Genomic DNA, 16,909 nt, shown 5'->3' on the forward strand with positions numbered 1-16,909 from the left:
TGAAGTTTTCATTTTAATATGCGTCAGAGGGTGATGTAATAAATTGCACTTGTAAACAAAACTGAGCAACATTTAAAGACAATAGTTGACTTGGATTTAAAAAAAAAAAAAAAAAAAAAAAAGGACATTTAAGGTGAGAAATGAAATGCATCTGGCACAAATTTCCACAAAAACGATCTTTCCAGTCAGATTCCAGCCACTGATTTCTACATACTTAGATTACCTGAGATAAGTTTGCTTATAAACCAAACAATTATATTGTATTACACAGAGACATGTAGATTTTATGATGTTACATATATCAACGTAAAAGCAGGCAGATAGATAACATTAATTATACTGATGCAAGTACAGTACCTCTTAACAGAAGGTGACCTTACACTGAATGAAGTGATGATGTTACATGTTATCACTGAACACAAGATTTAACGATTTTGGATGGTTATGCAGTAAGCAGATAGTCCCTTACACTAATGATCAGCCGACACAAACAGTAGCTCGACTGTTTTTATCTGCCATAAAAGTCGGCGTATAAATTAAAACGTGCTGCAGTTGAAGCACAACAGCAGCGCAGGCCCAAAGCAACAACAACAAAAAGTCATATATAAATTCCTATGTTGGATTGTTGAGGTAATCCCTCACTAAATATTTTCCGTTTTGAGCACCGACTCTGAGTCGCGCGTAATTGGAAAAGAAAAAGTGTCACTTTTCATCAGACGTGTTCTCTATGTAGAGAGGGTTTAGCTGTGTTCGTCTCATTGTGTGCTCAGAGCACCCAAACAAAACGCTATGTTTACCACTGCATGCAGTGAAGCCATAAATGGTCAAAGAATGAGATTTTTGGTGGGGGCATGTGTGAATCGAATGCTTTGAATCACTCAGGGTGCGATAACAGGACCGCGCTTCGGTCCTGGCAGCCTGTGGCTTTTGTTTCAGCGTTGTTTCTGTTAAATTATGAAATGACTGATACATGCTTTAAACATTTATTGAAATCACTTTTCTGGTCAGACACCAAAAGCGTGATAAAATGTACAAACCTCTGCAAGACCTTTGAATATTGCAAATATTCTCTGAACATCTGTTGTTTAAAAAGAGTTTTAAAAAGTGAAATATACTGAAATATACTCAGTCTTCCTGGGAGAGTAGACTAGTGAACGTCTACAGTATGGCCCACAAATAACCCCTTGTCTAATCCAGATCCTATAAATCTACAAAGTAAAATGGGGAAAAACACTTTACCCGATTGAATACACAGTGAGTTGTACTGCTTATGCCGATGGGCCTCGTGCCAGAGTGCATTTCAGCCTCGGGCATCGATGTCAGTCCATCACACAGAGTACCCAAGCGGGAAATCCTTAATGTGTTGTCCATTTCATTCCCTTATTTACTTTAAAGTTCCTCATGTGTCAAGTGGTTATTTGAAGATCATACTGTGGGCCACTAAACAATGATAAAGGCAACTTTGGACTCTGGAAGTTGAATTGACGACGGGCTCTCCCTGGTTCCTTGTTTCTTCTTGTCATTCTGTGGCTCATCTTAAAGATTCAAACAGAACCTAATGAGACTGAGCCTTAGAGGTTTGCACACGGTCCAGTTGGGGAACCTGAGCCCGAACGTGAGCGGGTTAGGTTAGCAGCTGCCTGATCTCTCGGTGAACGTAGCAAAGGAAGTCCATGTAGGAAGCCCCGCCGTGCAAGCCTTTGTCCTCCACCAGGAACTGACGGAACAGCATCTCCGGTTTGTCTTTCTGCCTCACAATTTGCAGCTGAGCAGGGCAGAAAAGAGAAGTGTGACTGATTTCCAGCACAGCTGGAACACAGGAGCTGTCACACTACAAAATCTATTCACATTGTTTCTGTTGTCACAGCTGGCACGTTCCTGTTTTTGTGAAACATGTTTCTCATCTATTTTATCGAATTTACTTCAGCTTCACTTTAAGGCTGGTGTGTGTGTATATGTGTGTGGTCCTCTGTGGATCCAGGATTCAAACTTTCTATATATTAACTGCTCAATAGCACTGGGTGTGCAGTGCATGGGGCCATTTGTACAGTGCTTTCTGTAGATGTACTTTGATTAGACTATTTATATAGAAACAGGGCAAAACATGAATAAATGAATGATGTTTTTGCAACTTTTGGGGGAGTGTATTTACTGTAAAGCTCCACTAGAGGGAAGCAGAGATCAACAAAAGCCTCAATATCGTCTCTGCCTCACCTCAAGTAAACCATGTTCTCTTTGGTTTAAATAGGTTCAAATATAAAGGATGTGAACTGTGTTTAAACAATGCTTTTGGATTGTGTTTCGCTTACCTTCATAGAGTTTGACCTCTTTTCAAGAAGGCCACTGATGATGGAGCGGACCTTCCTCGACAAAGGGTTGTCAAGCTCCGGCAGCGCACACTAAAACAAACAAACAAAAAGATTTAGTGTAATTAGGAGCAGTTTGATCACTAAAAATAAAGACCAGTCCTAAATACTGCTTGCCTCCTTCCTGTGCCGCAGTACCACATACTGAAGTCTTTGAGTTCTGCCTTGAAAATAAACGTGGATCTTTGATCTCTGTGTGCGGGGCGTACTTGTTTAAAACTTTGAGGTTTACAAAAGCTTTGACTCAGTTTAGCTCATTTTACACAGCAGTGGAGTTCAAGTGAGTCATACTTCATAAAATGTGGGCAGAGTCGAACATGACTGAATTATGATGTGCTGAGATGATTTCTCAAAACTGGACTTTTACCATCCAGACATTCTCTGACCATACCGTAATGCCGCCAGGCACCGGGGAGCTAAAATGTCAACTCTAATATCTCAAAAACCATTTCATGTGGATTCTGAGCACACTGAGGCCAAAGTGATGAAATGAATGCTGACCATGTGTCCTTGCAGGTGGGCGAAGGAGGGCAGGTTGAACAGGCTCTGGATGAGGTCTGGTGAGCTTGCTTGGCCCAGCCACAGGAACATGGACTGGCCGTTCTCCAGCAGGAAGATGCCAGAGTCTGTGAGACGCTCCTCAGAGCAGCGCACAGGAGTGGCCGGCTTCTCGCTGTTGACGTCTATGTTGTGCTGAAAAACAGTACAAAGGGTTTAGCAACTGAAACTAATAGTGTGCGTCTAAGTGAGATGACCAAGCGCAAAGTGTTTTTATTCCCTACCAGAGGGATGAGGCGTGGGTAGAGCAGCAGCTGGGTGTCCTCCACTCCCATGGCCATGACCGACAGCCTCTGATGGGCTCTGTCGTCCGTGGAGAGCTCAGTGCTGCCCACCAGGGGGGCAGTTTTCATCAGGCTGTTCATATAGACTGGGAACACTTTCATGGCATCAGGAAGGATCAGCTACAGGTGGATTTATTAAAAAATATATGGTTAGTTGTTTTTTTTAATCCTAAAGTTAAAATACACATTGAAACTTCTTTCTAGGTGTGATTCTCCGACCTGGCTAGCAGCGGAGGGGCTGGCACAGTTCTTCCTGTAGCAGGCCAGCATGTGAGCCGTCTGGTTCACCAGGATCTCCCTCACATTCTTTAGAGGCTGGTTCAATATGGCACGGTAAGCTGAGGGGGCAGGACAAAAGATTAGTTAAAAAAAACAAAGCAAGAGCAGGAGAGACAAAAAACATGGGGGGCGGCTCAGAGGCATCTGATGGCAAGTATGGGGGGAAAAAAAAGGTGGAAGAAAAGGTAAAAAACCAAAAGGTAACAGAGGTCAGTAACACAGCTGGACTCATGGTCCGCTATGTGCAGATTACAGAAGGACGGCATCATGTGAAACATATGAGTAAAAGTAGATTATTTAGTGATACATGGGATATAATCAACAAATGTCAGATGACATTTGAGTGTGTTAGCAGGCCGTGCCTCTGCACTACATCATAAAATATGTTTCCCACAAGCAGAGTTTGAACTAATGCAGTCCACCTGAACTCCAGAGGAATCTAACCTGATTTGGCAAAGAAGTTGATGAGCGAATCCGTCTCGCAGCTCTTGTACAGCTCTGACAACTGCGAGCTGCAGTTCAGACTCAGGTTGTGGATGCGGAGACGCCGCTGCCCGCCGATGGTGGTGTACAGCAAGGCACACTGGGGAAAAAAGCGTGAAACATAAGCTTTAAACATACTTGGGTTTTTAATCTTCAGAGAAAAGATTTCAAATATGACCAGTCTGGGATAAAGCTTGGTTTAACACACACCTGCATGAGCGCTCCGGTCTCCTCGCTCAGTGTGTCGTCGTGCTTGAACTCTACTGTCACGCCGTTGTCGCAGTCCACCGCTGCCATCTCTACATCTGTGGTGTTGTTCATATAAATGCCGCCAAAGAAGTCAGTGGCTCTGAAGCCTAAAGGAGACAAAGACCAGTGTGAAAAACTGGGAGGTAACTCGCCGTGATAGATCAGAACACACCAAAAGAGCGACCGTGTCTTTCCTCTTACCCGTGCTAGTACGGACACGCATGATGGCATCAAACCCGATGCTCTTCTGTACATCTTTCCTCAGGTCCCTCAGAAAATGCTCCCCATCTGTCTCTATCTGTCAACAAAAAGCAAAAACAAACAAACAAAGTTTTAGCCAGCAGATGGCAGTGTTGGTTGTTACTGTTGGAGCCGTGTCTGTAAGAAGCAGATCCAGGCATAAAAATCAACATTGTACTTATGTGCAAACTTCCCATGCTTACTGCACCGTTCCTTTGGGACTATTTTATATCAGACTGGCTTCTGTGCCAAACTCATTATGTAGGTACAATTCACTTTTATTAGGCAGCAAACTTTGCCTCTGTGTGAAATTAGGACTTCTTAATACAATTACAAGAATAAAACAACTGCTCGTTATGAGTCTGCATGCAGCATTTGTGCGTGCGTGCGCTTAGAGCCAAATACAATGTAAACAGGCACCACACGTCTGCTGGTACCTGGAAGTTGCTGTACTTATAGACGGAGCCTCCGGTGTGTGACGGCACATCAGCCATGGTTGCTATGTCCGTATACTGGCTGGGGAAGAGGAAGAGATCCACACAGCAGCCACTTGCCACACAGTCTTTAGACAGCTGCTCATAAACACCTTTCTGAGGCTGGAACAGGGTCTGTGGAAAAGTACAAGACAGTTTACCAAGATTAGGTCACCAGTTTCAAACACTTATTGTAATTAGACTGAGATCAGACCAGCATTGGTTTTCCTTATGCCCAGCGCTGTGTGTTCAGAATTCAGATTAGGGGCACAACTGACATAAAAAGGTACTCACCTTCTCCTTGTCTGTGTTCACCAGCTTTTTATCATCCCTGTTCTTCAGTTTGCCTGGAGCCTCGGCAGTGGGCATGGACGATTGGAAGATGAAGAGCTTTCCGCTACATTCTGCTGCCTGGAGGGCGGCAAGAGATGGAAGGGGAAAGAAGATCTCGCTTAGCCACGAGGTCAAGAGGTGAAAAAAAATATCAACTCCTGCAAATATTCTAATGCTAGACTTCATGTACGCCACATAAATGGGCACGAACAAATAAATACGTCTCTGACTCCTCGCTGTTGTGTAATATCGCAACTGCTTCCAATTAAAAGCTGCGTGGGAACTTTCCCTTTGTCACTGGCCAAAACACTGACTTCATATCACTGGGAAAGCTTGCTGGACTTTAAGTAAACACAAACATATCAGGGGGAGTAAAATCTACATGTTGCTTCACTCAGTTGATAGGTTGAATGAGTTCAAGCTTGAGAGCCAGTGTTGGTGAGAGCATAGTAGCACTGCGTTTTAGATTTAAATTACCCCAAACCTTTAGGAAGCCCACACCCTCCCTGAAACAAACCTACAGTAAGTGTTTGTTTCAGGGAGCTACACTCAGTTCCACTTCAGCGTTGACAGGTGTCACACTGAGGCTAACCTTAAATGCCTCCACGCCGGCCTGGATGACAGGGGCAAAGACCGTTTCGCTCTCAGCGGTGTCCGCAAACATGTCAGGGATCTGGTCCAGGAGGCTGCAAAGACAAGCAAGAGGATTATGGTTTGACACGGACGTGTCACACTGCCTCGTTAATGCTTTCACAACAGCTACTCTTGAAATGTTTGACAGTACTTTGCGTCCGATGCTCTCTGCTAGAGGGCCCTCTAAGATAAACAATGACTCCGCACATCAGTGACGAAGTGCTTCTTACTTGTAGATGACGGCTCTCGAGTCCTGGTAGTTGACAAGGAAGCCATCGAGCAGCGGGACGAACATCTCGGCCGTGTCTGACACCACCATCATCTGCGGCTGAGCCAAAGCGCTCTTCACGTTGTAGAAATGAAGGACCTTGTTGTAGGTGACAAAGCCGACCTTTATTGCTGAGGTCTCCATGCCTTCCTCTCTGTGGAGAGAACGAGCAATCGGTGAATTCCAGGATGGATTAAATCCAAAGGATGTGTATTTACTGGGGAGTCTTGCCTGCCGTGGTCATTTTTTGCTTCTACACTGTGCCTCCAGGCGCACAAAGATGATTTTGGGTTAAGGTGGCAGCACACGTAAAGAATTAAAGACACAATACCTGCTGACATTTATCAGAAACCCCTGGATTCAGAAGTCTAATAGGCAGCTGCACTGACCTGGACCATGAATAAAAACCTGTCACCATATGAGTGATTTCAAAACATTCTTTCCTGACAATCCCAACTGCACTTTGTAGACGTACGTTCTTAAATCAAGGGCTCGCACCGTAGGAATATGTAATGTGACTGGAAACAGCTCCTCGGGGCTCCTCTACAGCTACAGCTGCTTTTCTAAATAACAGATTCAGCAGATTTTATTTATTGTGCTCTTCCTCATACCAGTGGTGATAAAAATATCATTAAAAGCCTTCATCTACACATCTGGATCTATTTAAAGTTCCCTCCACCTTCTTAAGTGAATTATTCATGCATTTTTTCCAAATACTGCAGAATTACATGAACCACATGAAAACCACCGAGTATCCAGTGGGTTTAATTTAGTGCCTGTGAAAGCAAAAGCAGAGGTTCAAACGCAGCTAAAGAAGCCCTTATCTTGCATATGCTTCTGCTAGGTGTTTAAAGAGTGATGTCATGGCAGGAGACATTTAAGGAAATGTTGTTGCTGGCACTGATGGACTAGTGAGAAGGCAGGACAGTTTCCAAGTTATTTTGGGAGTAACCAGGTGAAGTACACCATCCTCTCCTCTAACATAAATCAAGTCATTCTTAACAGAAAACCATAACAAAGCTTTTTGTTTAGGATACTTTTCAAAGATGAGAGCGTGCACTGTCATATTTTCCCTTTTGGCGCTCCCTCGTACCCGTCATCTGCAAAGTTTCATGTTCAGCTGATGTTCAGCAGGATGGCTGATCTGTAAGGCTTCAGGGGAAGCCCTGCAGCGTAGTGAGCAAGTGTGCTTTTTACTGTGTGTACCTGGGCAGCTTCTCCAGCAGAGTCTTCAGCTCATCACATATCAGCTTTACCAGGCCACTCTTAATGTTGTTATAGGACACATCAATCATGAAGATGTAGGCAGGAGGATTTGGAGGCTTGTTGTTCTGTGGGAGAAACAGCAGCAGGCACAATAAATGAGTTGCTCCTTTTCGGGCAATGATAGCTTGGCTGACCTCCAACGTAACATGTCGAATTTACAAATAGGAAAGCAGCTCTCCTTGGCCTTTTAAACACACAAGTCACGAGATAACACACCGTTATCAGAGACCTATATCAGTGAGCTCATAACAGGATCAATCATTGTCTTCCACTTTAGGTTTCTGTTATTCATCAAAGATATTTCCCTCTATGCTTCTTTATAACTCTGAACACCGTATCAGGGATAAATTGCTAAAAACAAGGGAACAGCAGTGAAGTTTGTGAGGGGGCTTGTCAGTGAGATATTATGTTTCCACAGTTACACCCATTACAAGACACTCACCTTACAGGCTTTTGTTTATTATCTGGCCTTGCCTAGATTGTTTATAAGGCATATTAAACAGAGCAAAAGTAGGCCAGTGGAGTGACTCAGCTTTGCCTACTTACTTTAACCCTCTAATGTTCTCAACAGGCTCAGTGGGGACACTGATTGGCATCATTGACAGTTTTTTTGTACTTTGAAGAGACTGAGCTGAACCCTGTTCTGTCCTGTTCGGGCGATGCTGAAAACACAGGATGTTTGGCCAAAAATGTCCTTTGAAAAATCCAAAAAGCCGTTCTTCCGATACAAATCTCTTTTACTGCGTTCAACAAACTAAACAAAGAATCAGCTATTTGAAGTGATACATCATTCAGTTGCATCAGTGCATAAACTCATCCTTTCACAAGCAAACAACGCCTGAATCTAAGTGCTTGTTTCTATCAGTCTGACCAGCTTTATTTACCCTGCATATTGTGTACTTGATATCAGTCTTTGTGTACCTTACAGTAATCCAGAGTGGCTACAAACTCATACGATCCCAGGGACAGTTCGGGCCTCTCATAGAAGTCCACCCTTCGGCCCATGTGGTCCAGATGTTGGAAGTAGAAGACTGGCACTAGGAGCAGAGAGAGAAATATAACTCTGTGTTGAGCTGATCACTGTGTGCTTTTTCTTCTTTAAATTAAATTTAATAACTTTCATCTTGCTCCCTCGGGACAGACTTTCAAATAATGAGGTTAGCATTTGTATAAGTAATCCCTGTGAGCCAAAAGCTCAGGCTTTAGCCTGCTCTAAACAGTCGTTTGGGTTTTTTTGTCTGTTTACTCCACATGACGTCAATAAGATACGGTCATCTTAAGCACTCAGCTCTGGCTATAAACACCCATCTGCCTTTCAAATGTATGAAGTGCAGTCATTCACAAGGAATATATGTCTTAAAGAGAGGGGCAATAGAGCTCAACAACTTGTTTCAGACAAAGGATGAACTGGGATGCTGCCACAAGATCGAGTATAACAACAATAATATTGTAATATTCTGAACAGTGAATCACACACAGAGTCCAAGGATTAAAATATAGTTAGTTTTTCTGTATTGTGCTGTACCTTCATTGACACAGTTGCAGAAACCACACTGGTAGCGGCGCCCTCCATCAATAAATTGCATGTAAGGGCACATATACGCCTTGCATCGATTACAGCGGACTGGGCCTGTATCACCATGATTCACAACATACAGTGGAGTCTGCACAGAGAATAAAGATAAATAGATCAGCTCTACGGCACCCAAATAAAAACACACTTTGCTTTCAAAATGAGAAGAGTTTATCATAAAATAGAATAGAAACGGTGAGGATTACGCACACCACGCACAGATGACAAAGTGTCTTCGCACTGTTTATTCAGTACTCTGACACAACATAAACTGAATATGTTTGCATCAGATGAACTCCAGTGCCTTAAAACACATGTAGACAGGGCAGCAAGCAGGTTTGTTATTACACCAGCAAATTTAAGGAGGAGAGTAAAAGTGTTTATAATATCTTGGAGCTAAGCAAAAGCAGTTGTATGACAACAGCAATGAAACAACATTAAGACCCAGCAGCGTGCTCTTTTGGTTCTCTACAACCTCAGAGCAGTGATTAACTATGGCTACTCTAAATTCCCTTTTGCACTGGATGGGACTGAGTCTAATTTTCCATTCTTTTTGTATAAGACTTTTTTGTCTTCTCTGGTCCCTGCAGATCTGACATTAGCCAATTAGCCAAAAGCCAGATGAGACAGTGCTAACATTGCCTAAAAAGGCCAACTGGTGTCTGGGACAAGGCGAGTGTAGAGGGGAAAATATCTAAGACAGGGTTCTTGGACCACACGTGATCCAAAAGGAGGTCATTCGTGGGACAAATGATCTTTTGTAGTTCATGGAAACATCTATTAAAGGAGAAATAACAGTGTAGAATATGTAACCATCACAAGTGACTTTTGACATTTTAACGATCCTGTCTCTCTTACAGGAGGATGCCAAAAAGACTTTAACATAGACTTTATAAAGTGTCAAACTCTTTGGGAGAATATGGCATAAACAACTGGTTCTCCTTCTACAGCATTAGAAACAGTCAGTGTCAAGTGTTCTTTATGAGTAAGATTTATGAATCATTATATATGACAGTGTTCAAGATTTCAAAAACACAGCTCAGTCCAAGGATAAGTGTGGGATGGATGAGCAACAGATATGAATAAATTCTCAGAGACAGTGGTGTATATTAGCACCCATCAGTCATTGCAAATGTTACATTTACAGTACAAGATGAGTTTGTTTTCCTCTCTCTTTCTACTGTATTTTAACAACAGACTGTATATTAAAAAAAGATTGTAGTGATGATGCATTAGTGCCTAAAAACCTGAAACTCTACCTGAAAGCCACCAGATGGAAATCGCTACGGTGCAAAAAAACATCTATTCTTATAGAAGTCTACTGGAAAACAGCTTGCTCTCTTGGTCTCTGTAAACACTTTGCTAATGGGTTCATCATTTTGGGTCATACTGAATTAAAAAGTGAATTTAAAAAATAATTATTTTATAAATCTTGGTGATACTATATTTGAAAAAAGGATATCTGTGATATGCTCATTTGCTAACAATCAATCACTAATTGTTAGCATAGTTATTTCACTCCTCCTCACGTCCAGTGTTTTGAAAATAATATTGCAACAATGAAAATGCAAACCCTGAGAAATGGATGGATGACCTTACAGTAGCTGTCCACCTTTTATCGTAGAATCTTAATTTTGTGTTGCGACCGGATGAAGTTTTATGTGAATCGGTAACTTACCTCATTCTTTGGCAAACTGGCAAAGGGTTTGATGATGGCAGCAAGGGGCACTTGGCACTGCTTGGCCAAATCAGCAGTGCAGGGAAGAGAGTAGGTGGTGCAGCGGATGAATCTGGGGCTGGCATTACCTGGATTTAGCAAAACGAAGCATAAATAATCTGTTGTTTATTCCAATTCATATTGTTATATTATTTCAATATAAGGACAGTTCTTTGTTTTTACTGTTAAATCTTTCCCAAATAAACTCGCTATAAGGGATAAATGAATACTCTACTGTAACTAAATGCTCAACGAAAAGTTTGGATATGCATTTTTTTACCTTGATCTGTCACTGTGAAGTCAGTGGTGACAAGAGGTGGAACCTGTCCTCTGATGTTTGTGGTGAAAACCTGTCCTCCTTGTTTCACTTGGTCATCCTCGATCACATGGGTCTAAAGTAGAAATGTTATGCATTAAAGTGCAATCTGATATTTATTAACATCATTTAGTTAAAAGCACTTTTTTTTTTAGAATGGATACTTCATTAAAGGTAATCATATTGTGCTAGTTTTCAACTCCATGTTTTTGCTACAGTAATTCTACCTGATTTACAGTTAAATATAATTGTTATTTATCTTGTACTGAGACTTGCCCGCAGTTGATCCATTGTCTGAAATGAGCTGTTTTAGCTCCTTTTCCTTTAGGTTACCATCCCTACAATGTCCAGTTTATTGTATTAAAAAATATTTTGTAATAGGTTGAGTATGCAACACCCTCAACTTCGGGGCAACCACTTTTGGCTGTAAGGTAATTGTACAGACTGACTGCAGTCACTCTCAGACAAGGTTTGCAAAATATTTCCATGTAATTCATAAATGCAGACAGAGTCTGACTCAGTCCATGGTGACGAGTACAACATATCTCTTTGCGCGACATCTCTCGTTGCAGTGGTAGACTCGACTCAGCTGCTTGCAAACTGGTTGTATTCCAGTTATATTCCTATATAAAAACAGTTATGCCACTTTGCAGTTAAAACGCTGTCTCGTAGCAACTACGTCACTATTTGTGAGGGAATTTCTGTTTCAAATCTATGAGGTCATGACTGGAGTTTGCATTCAAGTACTTAATGTGAATTTCCACATTTATTTATTGCCGTTAATCGTGGTATTATTACAAACTGATGTATGTGATAAGTTGGTATGTAACTGCAAACTTAACCCAACTTAATGGCAAATGGACAGCTGATTGATAGCAGACTGACACTATCTTAGAGTTGTTTTATCAACGTCTTGACACACCAAAGTCAATTTTAAGACAAAAACCGACTGCAAGTGGTCAAAGACCTGACCCCTGGCTTCAAAGCAACCATTTCTAAGGCAACAAGTTCACTGTACAGGATCACAACAATTTTGGTTTCGCTTTGGTGTCCTATCAGTGTTTTTGCCTAGTGTGACTGTAGCATAAGCCAACTTTGTTCTGATTGGCTGCCCCTTATTCTAACAGCAGGTAGGTGTGGCTAATGTGCTCACAGCCTGAGATGACCATATTAGTCATGCTACCCCTTTGACATCACACTGAACAAAGCGCTTAAGAAAAATACACAGAAACTGGGTATTTAGAGTAGCTTGAATCCTGAGCTTTTGGGCCTCAGGCTTCAGACTTCAACATAAAAGCATAATATGTCCATCATTCATAAAGACAGGAGACCTGCCATGACAAAATAAAAACATACTGTTCATGCCCAGATCTGAAGACAAATTAATATCCCCGAACACTTTTTATGTAATCTTAGACTTTTTGCTTAATCCTTTTGTTTGCATTAGCCACCATTTTAATTAAAATCACTACAAATATTTAGTAACAAAGTAGCCGATGTCAGTAATTTTGCCACACAACTCTTGAAGAATGAATAAGCTGCTAGTTCACGACAAAAAATGAGGACAGACAAATGTGCTGTGCTGATAAGTGAAGGCATGCTTTTCACTCACAATGCTAGGGATAGAGTCGGGGTCCAGTTTCTTCTGAGGTGGGCCAGCCATTGCAGATTGTGCTCCAGGAAAGGCTCCTGGCATGTTTTGCTGAGGCCCAGCCATGTATCCTCCAAACTGACCTGTACATTGAAACAACATCTGTAGGTATTTATTGGCTCCACTGAAAAGAATGCAAGAACAGTCAGCTGTATTATAACTACTTGATGAATTAGCAGTGATCGTTAACTCTGATTTCCTGGGTCTTTTCACGTGTGCTATGAATAAATCTTCTTTTTTATGGTACCTGTACTAGTTTTATTTTGTTGTATTTATCCGCGGCACCTTAAAGGCCGGTCCATGAAAATATTGTCGGGCATAAACCGGTCCGTGGCGCAAAAAAGGTTGGGGAGCGCTGCTTTACAGTATATTATTTCTTGTTTTTTTATTTTATATTCTTTACTTTTGTGTGAATCTGCATGCTCCACCTGCCTGTCACTTTGCTGCTAGAACATGTGAATTTCCCCAATGAGGGACAATAAATGATATTTCTATTTCCACGGAGGGTACACTGCTGACACTGTTCTTGAATTTTCCTGATCAGAATCAAAGCCAGATTGTGTTGTATGCTGTATAGATTGTAAGGTCCCTAGATGCAGATGTTGAGATACCTGTCTAAATGAAAACCTGTGATGTCCACTGCTTTTGGCTCAGAGTTACCTGCTTGCTGGGGGTATCCTGGCTGACCAGCAGATCCCAAACCAGGTTGCTGGAAACCTCCAGGGCCTGGAGGAGGTGGCCCAGGGAACGGTCTACCCATGCCTGCCATTGATGTGCCTGCCATCGACTGGCTTGCCATTGGCATGCTTTCTGGGGGTGACTGTGGAGGAGACATCAGAGGGGACATGTGGGGGGACTGCAGGCCTGGAGGCATCTGTGGTGGAGCCATTGTTGAAGGAGGTGGTGTCTGGAAAGGCTGCTGAACAACAGAGCTTGCTGGAGGAGGAGGGCTCTGCAGTCCTTGGACTAAGAAATAAAAAGAGCACATCTTATGTAGTGAGTTTTCCAACCTAACAATTCCACTAAAAGACTATAATTAAAAGACCGTATGATCTGAGGCTATACAGAAAACTTACCATGGCTGCCTAAGTTCATAGAACTCATCTGATTGGTGAGCTGCTGTGTTGGAGGCGGGCCAGGTGATGCCATGCTGTTGTATAGTGAGTGTGGTGGTTGTCCATACGGTGCAGATACAGCTGGTGGAGCCGGGTAGCTGAAGATCATAACAACAGTTATTGCACTGAGCTATACGTGAGGTTCAATGCATTCTTATATTTGCACAGTTCCTTGTTTTTAAAGCTGCTTTAAAGACATGGCAAAAGTTAGCAGCTGTTATTGCAACAACCTATTAACATGACTTAACAGTGAACATCTTTCATGGTGTGGGATGGTGAAAAATACATTTATTTTTTATTTTTTTTTATTTTTTTTAAAGGCAGATGGCGTGAACTTTCAGCCCACATAAATTCATCACTTTGTTGTTTGTACTTCAAGGAAAATCAGTCGATCTGAGTCGGTGCAGTCTGATAAGGAACGTTACCTTTGAGGATGAGAGCCATTCTGCTGGACGTTTGGATTGTACTGACTAGACCCTGCAGGCAGAGGCATGCTAGCAGCTGGGGCAACTGATGATTTCATCATACCTTCAGTGAGTAACAGACATTATAATATCAGGAGCTGATATAGCTTCAAAATGAACCATTACTCTTACTCTGAAAGACATGCACATCAAGATAAACAAAAAAAAAAAAAGAAGTTATATTTAATACACTTAAATGCATTTTACCTGCAGGTGGAGCACTGAATGCCTGAGGTGGGCCCCCATAATGCCCGTAGAGGGGCTGCGTAGGACCAGATCCGAATCCACCTTGATATGCCCCCATCCCTGGCTGGGCCTGGGAGTACGGGGGTGCAGCGACATAACCCTGTTGACTCATGATGCTGGGATGTCTCTCACAGTCTTCTCATGCCAAGATGAAAGAGTATGACCTAGGGCAGTGAAACTGGGATACTTAGATTATAAAAAGTAAACAAGGACTTCAGTTTTATATATAGCGATTTTAATTTGTTTGTTTTTGTCTGAAAAAAAAGTTTAATATGAAAATAAAGCTGCTTTTGGCTGCCAAAGTGGAGAGCTTGGCAAGTCTCATTTTTACGCTGGATGCCTCTCCTGACAAAATACTAAATGGCCTGTATGTGTATAGCGCTTTACTAGTCCCTAAGGACCCCAAAGTGCTTTGCACATCCAGTCATCCACCCATTCACACACTGGTGGCAAGCTACATTGTAGCCACCCTGGGGCGCACTGACAGAGGCGAGGCTGCCAGACACTGGCGCCACCAGTAGGCAACAGGTGAAGTGTCTTGCCCAAGGACACAATGACTGAGACTGTCCAAGCCGGGGCTCGAACCGGCAACCTTCTGATTACAAGGCAAACTCCCAACTTGAGCCACGATCGCCCCTCAAAGGCAGTCGCATCTCCTCCTGGAATCAAACCAGGAAGCTTTTGCTTGTTAGGTGAACGTTTATGTAAAAACCTGCTAAAAATCCTAGATGTTTGTATCCAGAACACAAGCATATAATGAAGCTTGTGTCTGCCAGGTGGCAAGGTTGGACAAGTTAAATCAAAACTTTTTAGGTCTGGTTCTTCATTGCGACACATACATAATTACATGTGACTTGTAATCATACATTCATAAAATTAACAACCGTTTGCACAAACATTTGGTGGATCTTTACGCTCCTCATTCAAAACCAAATCATATCTTCAGTGTTTACAAACCACACCAATGACTACTGATATTTGACCTCATGCAATGATTAGCACACAGTAAGATGAACCTTTGACTGCTTTATCTCGCAATAAACAATGCCAATCTGTTGGTGTATCATCAGTAATTAACAACACCAGCAGCTCATTTCTGTTTTTGCTCCAGTGTTTACCAAAGTGTTTACATTGTTTTTCTGCCAACATTAATAAACCTTTAACCAAAATGCCTAGTTTTACTTGCTTTAAACTTGCTCTTAAAAAACAAATTAAAATAAAATAAAAATAACGCCTTATAAACAAAACGTGGCCTGTAAAGTTTTTAAAAGGAAATGGGAACAGCTGGGCCAACGCGCAACAGCTGCCTATGACATCTCCATGATTACTTTTATAACTTTAAAGTGACAATTTTAAGCACGTTTCACCCAAATAAAACCTTTTAAAAATGCAATATGAGTGGTAATTGAGCGGTGCAATAGTTAATGCGTGTGACATTTTCGAGAGCTGCCACGTCGAATACCGTTATGATGGCTTTTATAAAAAAAAGGGGGGGGGGGGGGGGGAAGCATTGCTGCCTTCCTTTAATTCACATCCAGCTGGAAACGTTGGCCCGTTTGCTGCTACTACACAATTTTGTCAGTAACACGTAGCTTGTTGTTTGACAATAAATGTAGCTTAATGCCCTTTTTTTTTTTAAAGAAAAAAAAGGAGGAGCAGTAATGTGACAACACAGCACTCGGCTCAGTTATAATCACACAGACTGAAAACATCTTGCTAGCAACGCGGAAATTACTACAAAGTTTTCCTCTGAGACAGAAACGTAGCTATTTCTACAATAAATACATTCAAATGAAGAATTACCGGAGATAGAAATACTCACGTCTGTTGGCTGTAATCTACCTGTGTGTCGGGCAGAGTCCTCTTCACTATCTACACCTCTCAGTTGAAGCAGAGTGCCACGTCAAACTCCACCACGGCACCGGTCGCTCTGTTGGTTTGTGCGACGAAACCAGCGTTTCCAGCCACGTAGAGAACGGTGAGCTGCTTCCTGTTATGCGTTTCAAAATAAAACTCTTAACGACGAATAAACTTGCTTATCCAAAATGAACGATGCAAACGCGAGCCTGAGTGTAGAAATATCAATATTTTACGACTAACTAAAACAATAACAACCTTTTGTACCCTTATTTTTTTGTTTCAAAACGCTACTTCACGTTGTACGTTGAAGGAATTACATGCACTTCTGTTTCGAGCAGAATGGAGTGGCTAATTTGACGAGGCCCAGACGCAGTTTGCCGTGTGCGCATGCGTGGAAGAGAGGGAACCCATACACGTCAGCACCACTGGCTCCACAGGGGTTGAGTGGTGGTCCTCGAGAGTACATGCGTTGTTTCGTCACCTTAGTAACGCACATGAGCTTTCTCTCCGACAAAAAAAATGTCCTAGTCACACT

At 42.1% G+C, this 16,909-nt stretch overlaps 1 protein-coding gene across 2 annotated transcripts; it reads right to left on the reverse strand.

Annotated features, from left to right (window-relative positions):
- Positions 1 to 95: 95 nt before the first annotated feature.
- sec24d (SEC24 homolog D, COPII coat complex component) lies at positions 96 to 16,728 on the reverse strand. Of its 2 annotated transcripts, none has more exons than XM_080906298.1 (23): positions 16,357 to 16,728; positions 14,476 to 14,678; positions 14,230 to 14,332; positions 13,766 to 13,902; positions 13,350 to 13,655; positions 12,651 to 12,772; positions 11,003 to 11,114; positions 10,684 to 10,811; positions 8,958 to 9,096; positions 8,354 to 8,469; positions 7,373 to 7,497; positions 6,129 to 6,320; positions 5,858 to 5,951; positions 5,227 to 5,343; positions 4,897 to 5,067; positions 4,421 to 4,517; positions 4,181 to 4,326; positions 3,932 to 4,070; positions 3,428 to 3,546; positions 3,149 to 3,328; positions 2,868 to 3,059; positions 2,310 to 2,399; positions 96 to 1,765 (listed from the first exon to the last, which is right to left on the reverse strand). In XM_080906298.1, the coding sequence occupies exons 2-23, from the start codon at positions 14,624 to 14,626 to the stop codon at positions 1,625 to 1,627; spliced, it is 3,117 nt and encodes a 1,038-aa protein (XP_080762424.1). In that variant the 5' UTR covers positions 14,627 to 14,678; positions 16,357 to 16,728; the 3' UTR covers positions 96 to 1,624. The 2 variants fall into 2 exon arrangements, with proteins under 2 accessions (XP_080762424.1, XP_080762423.1); XM_080906297.1 differs by having other exon boundaries at positions 16,337 to 16,728.
- Positions 16,729 to 16,909: the final 181 nt, after the last annotated feature.

This window comes from Rhamphochromis sp. 'chilingali' (genome assembly GCF_963969265.1).
Source record: "Rhamphochromis sp. 'chilingali' genome assembly, chromosome: 1".
Taxonomy (NCBI): Eukaryota; Metazoa; Chordata; class Actinopteri; order Cichliformes; family Cichlidae; genus Rhamphochromis; species Rhamphochromis sp. 'chilingali'.

What these genes read in the sequence shown, in the direction of transcription:
- sec24d (XM_080906298.1), bottom strand. Translation starts at nt 14,626, where the DNA reads ATGAGTCAACAGGGTTATGTCGCTGCACCCCCGTACTCCCAGGCCCAG. An exon ending in CCACTCTGGATTACTGTAAG is followed by an intron (nt 7,498 to 8,353) that starts GTACACAAAGAC and finishes TTTCTCCCACAG; the next exon opens with AACAACAAGCCTCCAAATCC. An exon ending in GCGTGTCCGTACTAGCACGG is followed by an intron (nt 4,327 to 4,420) that starts GTAAGAGGAAAG and finishes TGTCTCCTTTAG; the next exon opens with GCTTCAGAGCCACTGACTTC.